General features: G+C 47.5%; 1 protein-coding gene across 1 annotated transcript in view; it reads right to left on the reverse strand.

The window, feature by feature from the left end:
- Positions 1 to 720: 720 nt before the first annotated feature.
- Positions 721 to 15108, reverse strand: part of LOC127005464 (protein artichoke-like) — a 26463-nt gene continuing 12075 nt past the window's right edge. The window contains exons 2-6 of the mRNA XM_050874354.1: positions 12552 to 15108; positions 10990 to 11331; positions 9782 to 9931; positions 8377 to 8592; positions 721 to 4665 (exon numbers count right to left, since the gene is read on the reverse strand). The exon at positions 12552 to 15108 is cut by the window's right edge and continues 521 nt beyond it. Coding sequence (XP_050730311.1) covers positions 4393 to 4665; positions 8377 to 8592; positions 9782 to 9931; positions 10990 to 11331; positions 12552 to 15108 — 3538 coding nt within the window. The 3' untranslated portion in view covers positions 721 to 4392. The remainder of the gene's footprint in view (positions 4666 to 8376; positions 8593 to 9781; positions 9932 to 10989; positions 11332 to 12551) is intronic.

The raw sequence follows: 15108 nt of genomic DNA on the forward strand, positions 1-15108 counted from the left end.
AAAAATGAAGAAACCGACCAAACCAGAGAAAAAAAAAGATAATAAAGAAAGAATGTGAAAGATGAATCATGAACGACGAAAAGAAAAACTAGAAAAATAAGAAGAAGAAAAAGAAAAAAAGGAGGAAAAGAAAGAAGAGAAAAGGAGGGACATTATTATTTCATTTTCTCCAGGACCTTGAAAACCAAACCTTACTGTAGATCATTTTATTCATTATATACAAAGAAGGCCACGAGGGGAAGGAGGAAGAGGAGGAGGAGGAGGAGGAGGAGGAGGAGGAGGAGGAGGAAGGGGGAATGAATCTAAGCTTAATGTACAGCTTTAACGGAAGGGGAAAAAGAAGGGGAAAAGGAGGGAAGAGAAAGAGGAATTATAGGAGAAAGAAAGAAAGAAAGAAAGAAAGAGAGAAAGAAAGAAAGAAAGAAAGAAAGAAAGAAAGAAAGAAAGAAAAGGAAGGAAAATGAGAGAGAGAGAGAGAGAGAGAGAGAGAGAGAGAGAGAGAGAGAGAGAGAGAGAGGAGGAGGAGGTATTTGAATTTTGGAAGAGTGTGGGGCACTTGAGGTAAAGAAAGGAGAGAAGAGGAAATTTCTAAGAGATTGGAGGGAAGGGGAGAGAGAGAAAACGTGAGTGGAGAGAAGAAAATAAAGTTTGCACGGGTGGAGGAAAGGGAGGGAACGAAGGGAATGGAGAGAGAGAGAGAGAGAGAGAGAGAGAGAGAGAGAGAGAGAGAGAGAGAGAGAGAGAGAGAGAGAGAGAGAGAGAGAGAGGGAGAGAGAGAGAATTTGCAAGAATAAAAGGAAACACCGAAAATAAATTGAAAGGGGAGAAAAGGACAGAGAGAAAGTTGAAAGCCGGAGGAAGAAATGGAGGAGGAGAAGAGAGAATAATGGAGGAGAGGAGAAAATAATGGAGAAGAGGAAAATAGGAGAAGAAAAAAAGGATGAAAAGAAAGAAGAAGGAAGAAAATGGAAGGATGGAGGGAAGGAGGAAGAGAAGAATGGAGGAATCTTAGAGGCTACGTGTTTTTTGGAAGGAGGGAAGGATGGAGGGACGGAAGGAAAGGAGGGAGGGAGGAAAGGAGGGACGGAAGGAAGGAGGGAGGGGAGGAGGTGGAGGGAGGGTCATTCCACCATCCCTCTCCACCTATAAAATACGTACACGTCAGTACACATAATAAAGTACACACACACACACACACACACACACACACACACACACACACACACGTTCAAAATCCTTTCCCGTGTGATTCCTGCTTTGGTTATGAGCGATATTAAGCGAGTCTGAGCGATGACATTCGGTAATACTGTTGTTGTTGACGCCCTTGTTCCATTATTCATCGGACAGTCTCAATATGTATCGTTAATCGCTGCCTTCCTCTCTCACACACACACACACACACGCCATTAAGAGATTATTTTATTAAGGTATAAGTAAATCTACATACACGTACACACACGCGCACACACACACACACACACACACACACACACACACACACACACACACACACACACACAGATTCCCTGATTTCTCTTTTTCTTTAAATCTAGAAAGTTGTTTGAAGTTTTTTGGTTTATTTGCAGTCCAGAAGCGTGAGGAGGAGGAGGAGGAGGAAGAGGAGGAGGAGGAGGAGGAAGAGGAGGAGGAGGAAGGGAAGAAATTGGAGGAACATGTTGAGGGGAGGAGAAGGTGAAGGAAGAGGTGAAGAGATGTAGAAGGGAGAGAGGGAAGATGAAGGGAGGAAATGAGTTGAGAGGAGAAGATGGAAGAGGAAAGAAGGGGCAGAGAAAATAGAGGAAGGGAAAGGTGATGAAGGAGAGAAGAGATGCGGATAATAAAGAGAGAGATGAAGAGAAGGGAAGGAAGATAGTGAGGAAGGGGAGTGGGAGGGGTCACACACACACACACACACACACACACACACACACACACACACACACACGTACGCACACACACCGTCCACCTATCTCCTTTAGTATCGAATGACGTAATTAATGCACACACACACACACACACACACACACACACACACACACACACACACACACACACACACACACACACACATTAAGTAAACACTCATCAGAAAAATTATACAAGGAACATTTCTCGAGTTTTTTTAGATTTTATTTCATAGTATTTCGTTTACTAAAAAAAAAAAATTATCCTTTCTCCCTTATTCCTATTTATTCCTCTTCCTCGTTGTTATTTTTCTTCGTGTAATTTGTTTTTCTTCTTGTTTTTTCTTCAGTCTTCTTTACCTCCTTTCATATTTTTCCTTCTTTCCTTATATTTTTCATTTTTCTCCTTTTTTGCTTTCTTAGTTTCTTCTTTTATTTTTCCTTCTTTTTTCCTTTTCTTTTCCTTAATATTTTTCTTTTTATTCCTCTTCTTCGATAGTCTCAAACACACACAAAGGAGAAAAAAAAAAAGATTCACGAACTACACACACAATTAAAACGTCCCAAACACTTATTTTCCTTTATTTTTTTCATTAATCAAAAGTTTACCTCCTGTCTCTCCGTCACTCTCAAATCACTTTAGTCTATCATTTATCTATAACGTTCTCTAATTTTCACTTATTTTCTTTCTTTTTTCCCTTCCGCCTCGTGACAGGAATATCTATGTTTTTTTTTCTACACCGTTTACCTGAATAACTCTTTACCTGTTTGATTGATAAGTCTCATTAGAGGTAGGTAGTTTTATGCTTTCTTTTCTTATAGTTTATGTTCAAGTTCTCCTTTTCTTCCTCATTGTTTGCCAGCTTTATATTTTTCTTCCTCGTTCATTATTTATCTCACATTTTTTTCTATTTTTTTTCTTTTTTATTTTCATTTTTATCGTTTTTTTTCATGTTCTTTATCTATCTCTTTCTCCTCCTTCCTTTTTCCTGCTGTTTTTTCTTCCTCCACATTTTTTTTTTCATCATTTTATCATCTTTCCTCATTTCCTCGGTTCTTTTGTGTTTCTTCCATCTTTTGTTTACTTTCCGTTTTGTTTTGTTTGCTCGTCATTGTTTGTTTGTTTGTCTGGTTAAGTCTGGTGGCGGTATGTGGTTTGTGTCCTTTTTCTTTCTTTCTTATTTCTTTCCTTTCCTTTCCCTCCTTTTTCTTTCTTTCTTTGACAAAATAACATCATCATCATCATCGTCATCATCATCATCTTCACTACCACCATCACCACCACCACCACCACCATTATCATCACAGGTAAGGTAAGGTAAGGTAAGGTAAGGTAAGGTAAAGTAAGATAAAGTAAGGTAAGGTAAGGTAAGGTAAATTTAAAGGTGAAACTGATTATCTTCTTCACACCTGTCTCTTTTTCCTCCTCCTCCTCCTCCTTCATCAAGCCTGAGAAGAGGAGGAGGAAAGGAGGAAGGAGGAAAGGAGAAAACAATGAAGGAAGAGAGATGTACCATAGTCATCTCTTCCTCCTCCTCCTCCTCCTCCTCCTCCTCCTCTTCCTCCTCCTATTCGTCCTCCTCCTCATCGTCATTCACTCCGCAGCCCTGCCAGATGAGAGAGAGAGAGAGAGAGAGAGAGAGAGAGAGAGAGAGAGAGAGAGAGAGAGAAGGGGGGTGGGGGTCCCTTCACTCCCATCTCGCTCCTAAAACTCCTTCACTCCGCCCAGATCCTTGAAACGCTGGAATATCCTTCGTAGGACTCAGGAGAGAGATAGGACACTGCGACACTCTCTTTCATCCTTCCTGTCTTCCTTCCTTTCTTTCTTTTTCTTCCTTTTTTCCTTCTTCCCTTCTTTCTCCTTCTTCCTCTTTTCTTTCCTTTCCCCTTTTCTTTTTCTTTCTTTCTCCCTTCCTTTCTTCCTTTTTTCTTTCCTTCCTTCCTTCCTTCCTTTCTTCCTTTTCTTTCTTTTTCTATTTTTCTTCCTTCATCCATCAATTCTTTCTGCTCATCCATTTTTGTTTTCCTTATTTCTTTTTTTTCTTTTCTTCCTTAATCCATCAACTTCTTTTCGGCCGTTTCTTTTTCTTCTTCCTCTCTTCTTTCTTTCTCTCCTTCTTTTCCTCAATCACATCCACAACACACATAATTTTCCTCTTGATTCGTTTGTCTTTCCTTCAATCTCTTTCCTTTCTGCTTCACAATTTCAGTTTCTTTTTCTTTCTTTCTTCCTTCCTCCTTTTCTCTCTACTCCATCCTTTCTTCTTTCACTTTTCTTCACACCATTACACTCCTTTTTTTCCTTTCCTTTCCTTTCCTTCCTTCCTTCGTTCCTTCTCTCCTTCCTTCTTACACACACACACACAAAAACAAAACACAATCACCATCTCCCTCTCTCATCCTCTTCATCCTTACCATCAAAATCCACGCATCCTTCCAACCCTCCTTTTCCACCATCCCGCATATCCTACCATCCCTCCAGCCAGCACTAACACGCCGTATATCCTTCGTAGGAGTTCGCATCGTTGCCAGGGAGGGAGAAGTGTCGGTAGGAGAGGAAGTCCTTGGAAGGGGGCGGTTCGGGCTTATCCTGCTCCCTCCTGTTCTTGCAGATTTGGCAGCAACAGACGATGGTGCCGGTGGTGACGAAGATGAAGATGCCCAGGGACACTCCGATGATGATGGCCAAGCGGTTGTTGAGAACGACGTGGGCTTGCGGCTGCTCCAACGTTCGAACCCGCGTGCACTTCGTCTCAAGATCCTACGGAAGAGAGTGAGAGGAGGGGATGAGTGAAGAGGAGAGAGAGAGAGAGAGAGAGAGAGAGAGAGAGAGAGAGAGAGAGAGAGAGAGAGAGAGAGAGAGAGAGAGAGAGAGAGAGAGAGAGAGAGAGAGAGAGAAACACAAACTAATACAAACTACTTCCATTAAGTCCATTAGGAGAGAGAGAGAGAGAGAGAGAGAGAGAGAGAGAGAGAGAGAGAGAGAGAGAGAGAGAGAAATTGATACAGACAGATACACACACACACACACACACACACACACACACACACACACACACACACACACACACACACACACACACACAAGCCCCCATCCCTCCCCCCTCTTCCCTTCCCGCCCCAAGACACACACAAAGGAAAGAAACAAAACAAGTAGGAAAGAAAGAATCTGGACGCAAACTTTTTAATCTGCCTCCCTCTGTTAATCTGAATCATGGGAACTTACCTGCGCCATAAACACTAATTCGCTGGTTAATGAGTCGTATCAAGGTATGCCTCTCAGGTGAAGGAGGAGGAGGAGGAGGGGGGGAGGAAGAGGAGGAGAGGGATGCAGGAGATAAGGGAGAGATAATGAGATATAATAAACACAGCTGAGAGAGAGAGAGAGAGAGAGAGAGAGAGAGAGAGAGAGAGAGAGAGAGAGAGAGAGAGAGAAAAAAACAGTATTAGATAAATATGAAATAGAGAGAGAGAGAGAGAGAGAGAGAGAGAGAGAGAGAGAGAGAGAGAGAGAGAGAGAGAGAGAGAGAGAGAGAGAGAGAGAGAGAGAGAGAGAGAGAGAGAGAGAGATGAAAGGGGTAGTAAGGCCGCCATTCACCAGGTAAGATATGACTCAACTTCTGCTTATTTACCTGCATGAGACGGGAACTTAATTAAGGTTGGGGAGGAGCGGATACACCTGAGAGGAAGAGGAGGAGGAGGAGGAGGAGGAAGAGGACGAAGAGGAGGAGGAAGGGGAATAGTATAACCCACCTAACAATTACAAAATAAGATTACGTACAGGTGTGAATTTACCTGTCCAAAAAAGTAGTAGCACACCTTTTCGAGACTTTACCTGTTTGGGCGAAAGGGAAAGTCCTATCACACCTTTTTTACTTCACCTGCCTGGGCGCAAGGGAAAGACCTATCACACCTTTTTTACTTTACCTACCTGGGCGAAAGGGAAAGTCCTATCACACCTTTTTTACTTCACCTGCTCTCAAGAAAGGGGAAAGACCTATCACACCAGTCCTATCACACCTTTTTTACTTTACCTGCCTGGGCGAAAGGGAAAGACCTATCACACCTTTTTTACTTTACCTACCTGGGCGAAAGGGAAAGTCCTATCACACCTTTTTTACTTTACCTGCCCGGGCGAAAGGGAAAGTCAATACACCGGTGAGTTTACCTGTCGAAGGGCGTGGGAAGGGCTTACTTATTGTGGAAGAGATTTCACGTCGTTGCTAGAATTAATTTGTGGTGTTTGTATAAGATTTGTCAGATGAATGTGTCTCTTAAGTGAATGTCCATTATTTATTTTTATTTTTTTAGTCTTTATCTTCTTTACTTTCTTTCGTTATCTCTCTTTTATTCTCTTTTTTATTATTATTTATCAGTGAGATTTCATGGGTTTTTTTTATGGTGTGTGTGTGTGTGTGTGTGTGTGTGTGTGTGTGTGTGTGTGTGTGTGTGTGTGTTATATATGTGTATGGGTGTGTTTCCATCATTTATTTTTATCTTTATTCTTTATCTTTATTTTTATCTATATTGTCTATCAGTAAAATTATATATGCATTTTCTGTTGTATGTGTGTATGTGTATGAGTGTTGGATGCGTGTATGATTTTATATTCATTACTTATCTATACTCTATCTTCATTTATTTCTATCTATTATCATTTATCAGTTGGATGTATCTGTGTTTCCTATTCAGTTTACATGTTAAAGGGTATCTCGGTTATATATGAGGACTATCAACAGACTGTACCCGAATCTGCAAAGTTTATACGTATGTGAAATCTGCGAACTCTACTCGAAATTAACTCCATTTATCTTCAGCTGGGTGGAATTTATCTGCAGCGTTCGTGGGGTCCAGAGTAATTGAAAGTGAGGGAAGAAATGTATGAATGATTAACCTGACAAAGCAATTCACCTGTGCCTGAGTGTGTGTGTGTGTGTGTGTGTGTGTGTGTGTGTGTGTGTGTGTGTGTGTGTGTGTGTGTGTGTGTGTGTGTGTGTGTGTTGGGAGGGAGCTGCTCTGTGTGGGCGGCGAGTTATGTAGAAAAAATGCCTTGCGAGAGAGCCTGCCTGCTGGCGCTGGACGTGGAAATAACTCGCAGGTGAAAGATGAAAGCAAAACACTAAGAGAGGAGGAAGAAAAAGAAGAACCAGTGTCAGAATTAAACCGCTGGGAATATACACAAAAAAATAAATACCTGGCTGAAGAAAACACACAATAACAAAGAAATACCACGTCGATGGAAAAAAATCAATAAGGAATAATGAAAACGACAATGAGAAAATAATGAAGTGAATCTGTTAACTTCAGGATAAAAAAAAATGAAGTACCCGAATGAAAATAAGTTAAAGAGGATAGGAAAAATCAGTCTACCTCAGGATGCGAAAATGAAACTGCAGAACGAAATACAAGCAAAAAAGAAAAAATACAATGACAAAAAAAAAATGAACGCCTAAGAAAACCAATCATTTACCTGTGCCTGTGAAAATACCTGGATGACAAAAATTACTGAACCCAAAGAAATAAAAAAAAAGGGATAACCTCAAAATCATAACTATTCGCATCTTGTTGTTCATCTTTTGTTTCTTTTTTAGGAGCAGCGAGTAGCGGGCTTTTTTTTTATTATTGTTTTCTTTTTTGTGTGTGCCCTTGAGCTGCCTCCTTTGTTGTAAAAAAAAACAAAACAAAAAAAACACCTGTGCCAATCAATCCTGTGACTAAACACCGGAAACAATCAATCAACTTGCCCGTCCGTGTCCTTGGAACCAAAAGGAATAAAAAAAAAAAAATAAATAAAAAAAAAAATCGGTCCAGATTAAAACACAAATACCCAGATTGGAAAAACATCTGACCACCTGTATCCATTCACCTGAGTTAATCAATTTACCTGTCCCTGAACACCTGAAAACCTAAAATAACCAATCTACTTGCTCGTGCGTGTCCGTGGAACCAATGGGAATTAAAACAATAAAACAAAAGCAACAAAACATTGGGTTAGATAAAAACAACAACAATCACCTGAGTTAAGAATTTCAAACACCTGCGTCAATTTACCTGTCCCTGAACACCTGAAAAAAACTTACTTGCATCCGTAAAACCAAAGAAAAAAAAAAGGTCAGATTCAGAAGCAAATACCTGGGTCAAAAATCTAAACACCTACATCAATTTACCTGAGTTAATCAATTTACCTGTCCCTGAACACCTAAAAAAAAAACTTACCGGCATCCGTAGAACCAAAGAAACTAAAAAAAAAAAAAAAAAGGTCAGATTCAGAAGCAAATACCTGGTTCAAAAATCTAAACACCTACACCCATTTACCTTAGTTAATCAATTTACCTGTCCCTGAACACCTGGGGGAAAAAAACTTACTTGCATTCGTAGAACCAAAGAAAAATAAAAAGGTCAGATTCAGAAGCAAATACCTCGGTCAAAAGTCTGAACGCCTACACCAATTTACCTGACTCAATCAATTTACCTGTGGCTGTGAGGGCTGCGGGGGCGCGTCCAGGTAGGTGTGTGGGCGGGCGCGGCTCACGGGACGCTGCGCCTTGGTCAGCCCCTGCACGCACACCAGGTAGGAGGCGCCCGGCTGTAGCCCCTCCAGCTGGTGTGTGCGCGGTGTGGGGGGCAGCATCTTGGTCTTCAGCCCCCCCAGCACCCGCCCGTCCCCCGCCGTCTGCTGAAATGACACCTGGGGGACGAGAGAAAAAGGAGGAGAAGGAAGAGAAGGAGGAGGAGGGAAGGTGAGGGAAAGGAGAGAGAAATATGAGGTTGTGATGAGGGGAAGAAGAGGTGGAAAAGTGGGTTGTGAGAAGGGAAAGATAAGAGGATTAGGAGAAGGAAATAAGAGAAGAAAAAAGGAATAAGAAGAAGAGGAGGAAGAGGAGAAGGGAACGTGAGGAAAAGGAGGTAAGGGAAAGAAAAAGTGGAAAAGTGGGTTGTGAGAAGAAGGGAAAGATAAGAAGATTACGAGAAGGAAATAAGAGAAGGAAAAAAGAATAAGAAGAAGGGGAGGAGGAAGGAAGGTGAGGAAAAGGAGGTGAGGGAAAGAAGAGATGGAAAAACGAACCGTAAGAAGAAGAGAGGGAAGAAAAAGAAGATAGACAGAGAAGGAATTACAAGAAGGGAGTAAGAGGAGAAAGTAGGAAGGGAAGGAGGAAGAGAGTAAGAAGTGGAGGATGTGGAAGGAGAGTAAAGTAAAGGTGAAGAGGAAGAAGAGTGGAAGCGAACAGAGAAAGAGGAGGAGAGAACAAGAGGAGACGAAAGGTGAGGAGGCGGAGGAGGAGGAGAGAAAATGGAGGAAGAGAAGAGAGCAGAGGGAGGAGGAGGAGGAGGAGGAAAAAAGGTTAGCAGGCAAGCTCTTGTTTTATTGAGTAGATTTCTGAGTTTTCTGCATGCGACTTTTATTCTTTGTGCCTCGCCGCCGCAAAACCGCATTGTAAGCACACGCACACACACACACACACACACACACACACACACACACACACACACACACAGCCTGATGAATGGAATGTTTGGCCAAAATGAATCCATGTGTCAAATGTGCCACAATAAACTTTACGAATTATGTGATGAAATGAAAAACACAAAAAGGCTGGAAAACACACACGCACACACACACACACGCACACACATTCTCCCCCCCCCCACACACACACACATTCACCCCCCCCACGCACACACGCATTCGCCACCCCCACCCCGACACACATACACAACCTCCCCTCAATAAAACAAGCACCCCCCACATACACATTCTCCTCCCCCACACTAGAATATACCCACCCACCCACCCACCCCACACACATTACACCTCCCACCCACACACATTCCCCCCCACACCCAAACACCTACCCCCTCCCCCCCTACGCACGCACCTTGAAGCCGTAGACCGCCGAGGAGTTGGTCGCCTGCCAGGACACGAGCAGCGACTGGCTCTGGATGTCCTGGATGGCGAGGCGCAGCACCACGGGCTGGGGGCAGAACGCCGACGCCGACTCCAGCAGGAAGGGCCGCCCGGTGAGGGACTGGGGGAGAGAGAGGTGAGAGGGGGAGGAGAGAGGGGGTAGAAAGGTAGCAGCAGAAGGATGGGGCGATGGAAAGTAGGTGGGAGAAGGGGAGTGGGGTGAGAGGGAGAGCAGAAAAGTAGCAGGAGGATAAGGCGGTAGGGGAGGGAATGCGGGGAGAGGAGGTGAGTGGGGAGAATGGGGTGAGGGGTGAAAGGGCGAAATATCACACACCAGGATCATGAAACCTCACACCTTGACACCTTCCACACCTGTCCACTCACACACACACACACACACACACACACACACACACACACACACACACACACACACACACACACACACATAAAGTCAGAAAGGCAAGAACATAACAAAGAAGAGAAAAACGGACGAGGAAAACAAGAAAACTAGAAAGAAAAGTTAAAAAAAAGTCAGAGAGAAAACAGGAAGAAAAAGGAAGCAAGGGACGGAAGGTGAGAAGAAGGAAGAGTAAGAGGATGAAAAATAGAACCCCACACACCTTTGGCTGGGCGCAGGTGAGGGCAGAAAGGTCAAGCACGAAGGACGATCAAAAAGACACTAGAAAAAAAAAAAAACGCGGAGAGAAAACAGGAAGAAGAAGGAAGCGGGGGAAGGTAAATGAGAACAAGGAGGAGTAAGAGGATGAAAAAAGGACCCCCACACACCTTTGGCTGGGCGCAGGTGAGGGCAGAAAGGTCAGGCACGACGGACGATCAAAAAGACACTAGAAAGAAAAAAAGTAAAAAAAAAGGAAAGGACCCCCACACACCTTTGGCTGGGCGTAGGTGAGGGGAAAAAGGTCAGGCGCGACGGACGATCAAAAAGACACTAGAAAAAAAAAGAAGGAAGCGAGGGAAGGTAGGTTAGAACAAGGAAGAGTAAGATGGAAAAAGGAACCCCACACACCTTTGGCTGGGCGCAGGTGAGGGGAAAAAGGTCAGGCACGACGGACGATCAAAAAGACACTAGAAGAAAAACTAAAAAAAGAAGAAGGAAGCGAGGGAAGGTAGGTTAGAACAAGGAAGGTAAGAGGATAAAAAAGGACCCCCACACACCTTTGGCTGGGCGCAGGTGAGGGCAGAAGGGTCAGGCACACGGGACAGGTGATCTTGTAGCCACGTCCACAGCTCTCGCACCTCGCAGCCACAGTTCCACGGGTTGGCGCCAAGACTCAGGGACATAAGGTTCCTCTCCACCGGCCGCAGCACCGCCGGCATGAGTCTCTCCAGGTAGTTATCGGAGAGGTCGAGGTGCTGGAGGCTTGTCAGGGGTGTGAGGGCGCGAGGGTGGATGTTCGCGAGCCAGTTCGAGGTTAGGATAAGTCTCTCAATGCCGCCTCCGTGCTTAAAGGTGTCCTCGTCCAGTTCCGTCAGCATGTTGGCCGAGACGTCTAGTACCTGAAGAAGACGCAGACGAAGGTGTTACGAGGACAGGTGTGGGAGAGGGATACAGGTAGTGGGGGAGAGGGAGGGAGAGTGATTTAAAAGTTCGTATATGAGTGTCAGGTGTGGAAATGTAGGAATGGAGAAAACTACGAGAAAGCAAATGGAAATGTAGGAATGGAGAAAGCTACGAGAAAACCAATACGAGGAAAAAATGCGATACAGGTAAGTAAGGGATAAGGAGAGGGAGTGATTGGGATGTTCGAATATAAGGCAAGTGTCATGCGCGCAAATGTAGGATAGGAGAAAGCGACGAGAAAACAATTATGATGAAAAAATGCGATACAGGTAAGGGGTGAGGAGAGGGAGAGTGATTGGGAAATTCGTATATGAGGCAATGTCAGGTGTGGAAATGTAGTGATGTAGAAAGTGAAGAGAAATAAATAAGATGAAACAATACAATACAGGTAAGGGGTGAGAAGACGAAGATTGATTAGGAAATTCGTATATGAGGCAATGTCAGGCGTGGAAATGTGATGATGCAGAAAATGAAGAGAAAACAAATATGAAATAAAACGATACAGGTAAGGGGCGGGGGTGGGGGAGAGGGTGGTTCAAAAGTACGTACATGAGAGCCGTGGGAGATGTGAACATGTAGCAAAGCAAAGTGACGATAAAATAAATATGATGAAAAAACACGAAATGGAAAGGCAAGGAAAAAATGTCGAGGGCCGGACAAACACTGCACAGGGAAAGGTGATGAGGGCCGGTGTGACAGGGGTGAAGGAACAGGTGCGAGGGAGCCGCCAGGTGAGGTGCACGGAGGCAGCAGCGTGGGGACAGGTGGAGGACTGTGTTGGGAGGACGTGAGGTGCATCAAACGGCCCGAGGTGGTCTGCCTGGGCCACGGTGGGGGGGTGGGGGGGGAGACGTGGCCCTGGGCGTGGCGTGTGTGGGGAGGGGAGGGGGGATGATGCATGGGGTGATGACGGAGGGAAGAGATGGCGAGGGAAGGAAAGTATGGGATTGAAGGGACGGAGGGGAGCGCTCGTGGGTGTCGGATGGCAAAGAGACAAGCAGACAAACAGAAAACATGCGAGGGTCGCGTCCATATTGATTCGATTAAAAGGCAAGGCACACCCCGGCCAATTAAAGGAGACACGCCCCCGCCCATCCCACCCCCTTACACCTAACACCCACCTTCCCACCCACCCTGCCCCGCCCCGCACTCTCACCTTGAGGGCCTGGGAGCCTGAGGGCAGCTGGTCCAGCTTCTTGAGGATGTTGCCGGTGAGGTTGAGGTGCGCCAGGGACTTGAGGCCACGGAGCCGCTCGCGGGGCAGCACCTCGAGGTGGTTGTAGGCGAGGCTGAGGTGCGTGAGGTAGGTGAGGTTCCTGAAGCAGCCGGGAGAGATCTTGGCGATGGCAGCGTGAGCGAGGCTGAGGGAGCGAAGGTTGGGCGTCAGCAGCAGGTCGTGGCTCGTCAGCAGCGTCAGGTTTGTGCGTTCGGCCTCCAACTCCTCCAGCACGGCCAGGGGCGGCCCGCCCGCCACCAGGGGCCCCGTCACGCGCCGCAGCGGGTTGCTGGACATGTTGAGCTGCTGCAGCGCCGGCATGCCGTCCAGGAACATGGCGTTGGGGATCTGCGTGAAGGCGTTGTCGGCGAGGCTGAGCTGCTCCAGGCTCAGGTTGGCGAAGATGCCCGGCGGCAGCGTCCGCAGCTGGTTGGCGGACAGGTCGAGGCGTCGCAGGTGCTTGAGCCGTACGAACACCGTGTTGGCCATCCGCCACAGCCGCGTGTCCGCCAGCTGCACCTCCCGCAGGCCGTCCAGGTCGCTCAGCGACCCCGTCAGCTCCTCCAGCGGGTTGCCGTTGAGGTTGAGGACCTCCAGCTTGGTGAGCCCCTGCAGCGATGTGAGGACCCGGCTGGTGAGGTTATTGTAGGACAGGTCCACCTCCCTCAGGCCCTTCATCTTCTGGAAGAGCGCCGCCGTCAAGCCCTTGAAGTGGTTCCTGGCCAGCTTGAGAACGCGCAGCTCCGAGGCCTCGGCCAGTAGGTGTGGTGGCAGGCGGGGCAGGCCGCAGCCGCTCAGGTCAAGCCACTCCAGGTAGGGCAGGCCGTACAGTGCGTCCTCCTCGATGTTCTCCAGCAGGTTGTCGGCGAGACTCAGCTTCTTGATGCTGCGCACGTTGAGGAAGAACCTGTTGAGATGCTTGAGTCTGTTGCTGCTCAGGTCCAGCTCCTCGAGGTAGAGCAGGTCCGTGAAGGAGTCCGGGTCGATGTCGGTGATCATGGAGCCGCGCAGCAGCAGGCGCGCCAGGGGGATGGTGCCCTCGAACATGTAGCGGCGCACCACGAAGATCTCGTTGTAGGACAGGTCCAGCTCTACCAGCCGCTTCAGCTTCTGGAAGGTCTGCGGCTCCACGTCCATGATGCGGTTGTGTGACAGCTGCAGCCGCTCCAGGGCGCGCAGACCCTCGAACAGCGGCGAGCTGACGTGCTGCAACCTGTTGCCGGACAGGCAGAGGCGCTTCAGCTTCTTCATGTTCTTGAAGCTGCGGTCCTGGATGTTGTCGATCTGGTTGTTCTCGAGGTACAGCTCCTGCAGGGACGCCAGGTCGCTGAAGAGCACGTTGTAGATGGTGGTCATGTTGTTGTCGTTGAGCCAGAAGATCTCCATCTTGTTCTGGCCGCGGAAGGCGTCGGCGTGGATGTTGTTAATCTCGTTCCTGGACAGCTTGAGCGTGATCAGGTTGGCGGGGTAGCGGCTGAGGGCGTCCGGCAGCTCCGCCACCAGGTTGTTCTCCAGGTTGAGGTGCTGCAGGTTCTCCAGGGAGTAGAAGGCCTCCTTGGCGATGTGCTCGATCAGGTTGTTCTGGAGGTGCAGCTCCAGCAGGTTGGGCAGCGGCGAGAACACCCCGCGGGACACGGATCCCAGCCTGTTGTCCTGCAGCCGCAGCTCCCGCAGCTCCGCGAGGTGCTGGAACAGCCCCTCCGGCAGGTCGGTGAGCTTGTTGTCGTCGAGGCTGAGGGAGTTGAGGCTGCGCGTGGCGGAGAACAGCCCCGCCGGCAGCCGCTGCAGGTTGTTGGAGCTGAGCTGGAGGTTGAAGAGCAACTCCGTGGTGGCGAAGGCGCCGCCCTCCACGGTGTGAATCTCGTTATTCTGAAGGTAAAGGACGGAGAGCTTGGTGGAGTTGGCGAAGGTGTTGTTCTGTAGCTTGAGGAGGTTGTTGTTGTAGAGGAAAAGCTCCTGCAGCTCCGGCAGGTTGGCAAAGAGGCCGTCACCGATGGAGTGCAGGTGGTTGTCGGCCAGGTCAATGAACCTGATGGAGGGCGTGTAGCTGAAGGTCTGCGGCACCAGCTCCAGCAGCTGGTTGTGGCTGAGGTACAGTGACTGGAGGTCCACGTTGTTGACGAAGGTGTCGGGCGCGATGTGGCCGATCTCGTTCATGTAGAGGAGCAGCGAGACGAGGGCCGGCATGGTGGCCAGCGTCTCGCTGCTCAGCTCCGTGAAGCGGTTGCTGCTGAGGTCCAGGACGCGCAGCGCCGGCAGCCGCGAGTAGCCGTCGCTGGCCACGTCCGAGATGGTGTTGTAGGTCGCCTTGAGCGTGTGCAGCTTGGCCAGGCGCCGCAGCGCCGGGATGGGCAGCTGCTTGAGCTTGTTGTTCATCAGGTTCAGCTCCTCGAGGCTCTCCTCCAGCCCGTCGAAGGCGTACTCAGAGATCAGCTTGATGCCGTTGCCCTTCAGGTTGAGCGTCACGAGGTGCATGTTGAAGAAGCTGTAGCTCTGC

The sequence above is a fragment of the Eriocheir sinensis genome, chromosome 30, assembly GCF_024679095.1.
Source record: "Eriocheir sinensis breed Jianghai 21 chromosome 30, ASM2467909v1, whole genome shotgun sequence".
Classification (NCBI taxonomy): Eukaryota; Metazoa; Arthropoda; class Malacostraca; order Decapoda; family Varunidae; genus Eriocheir; species Eriocheir sinensis.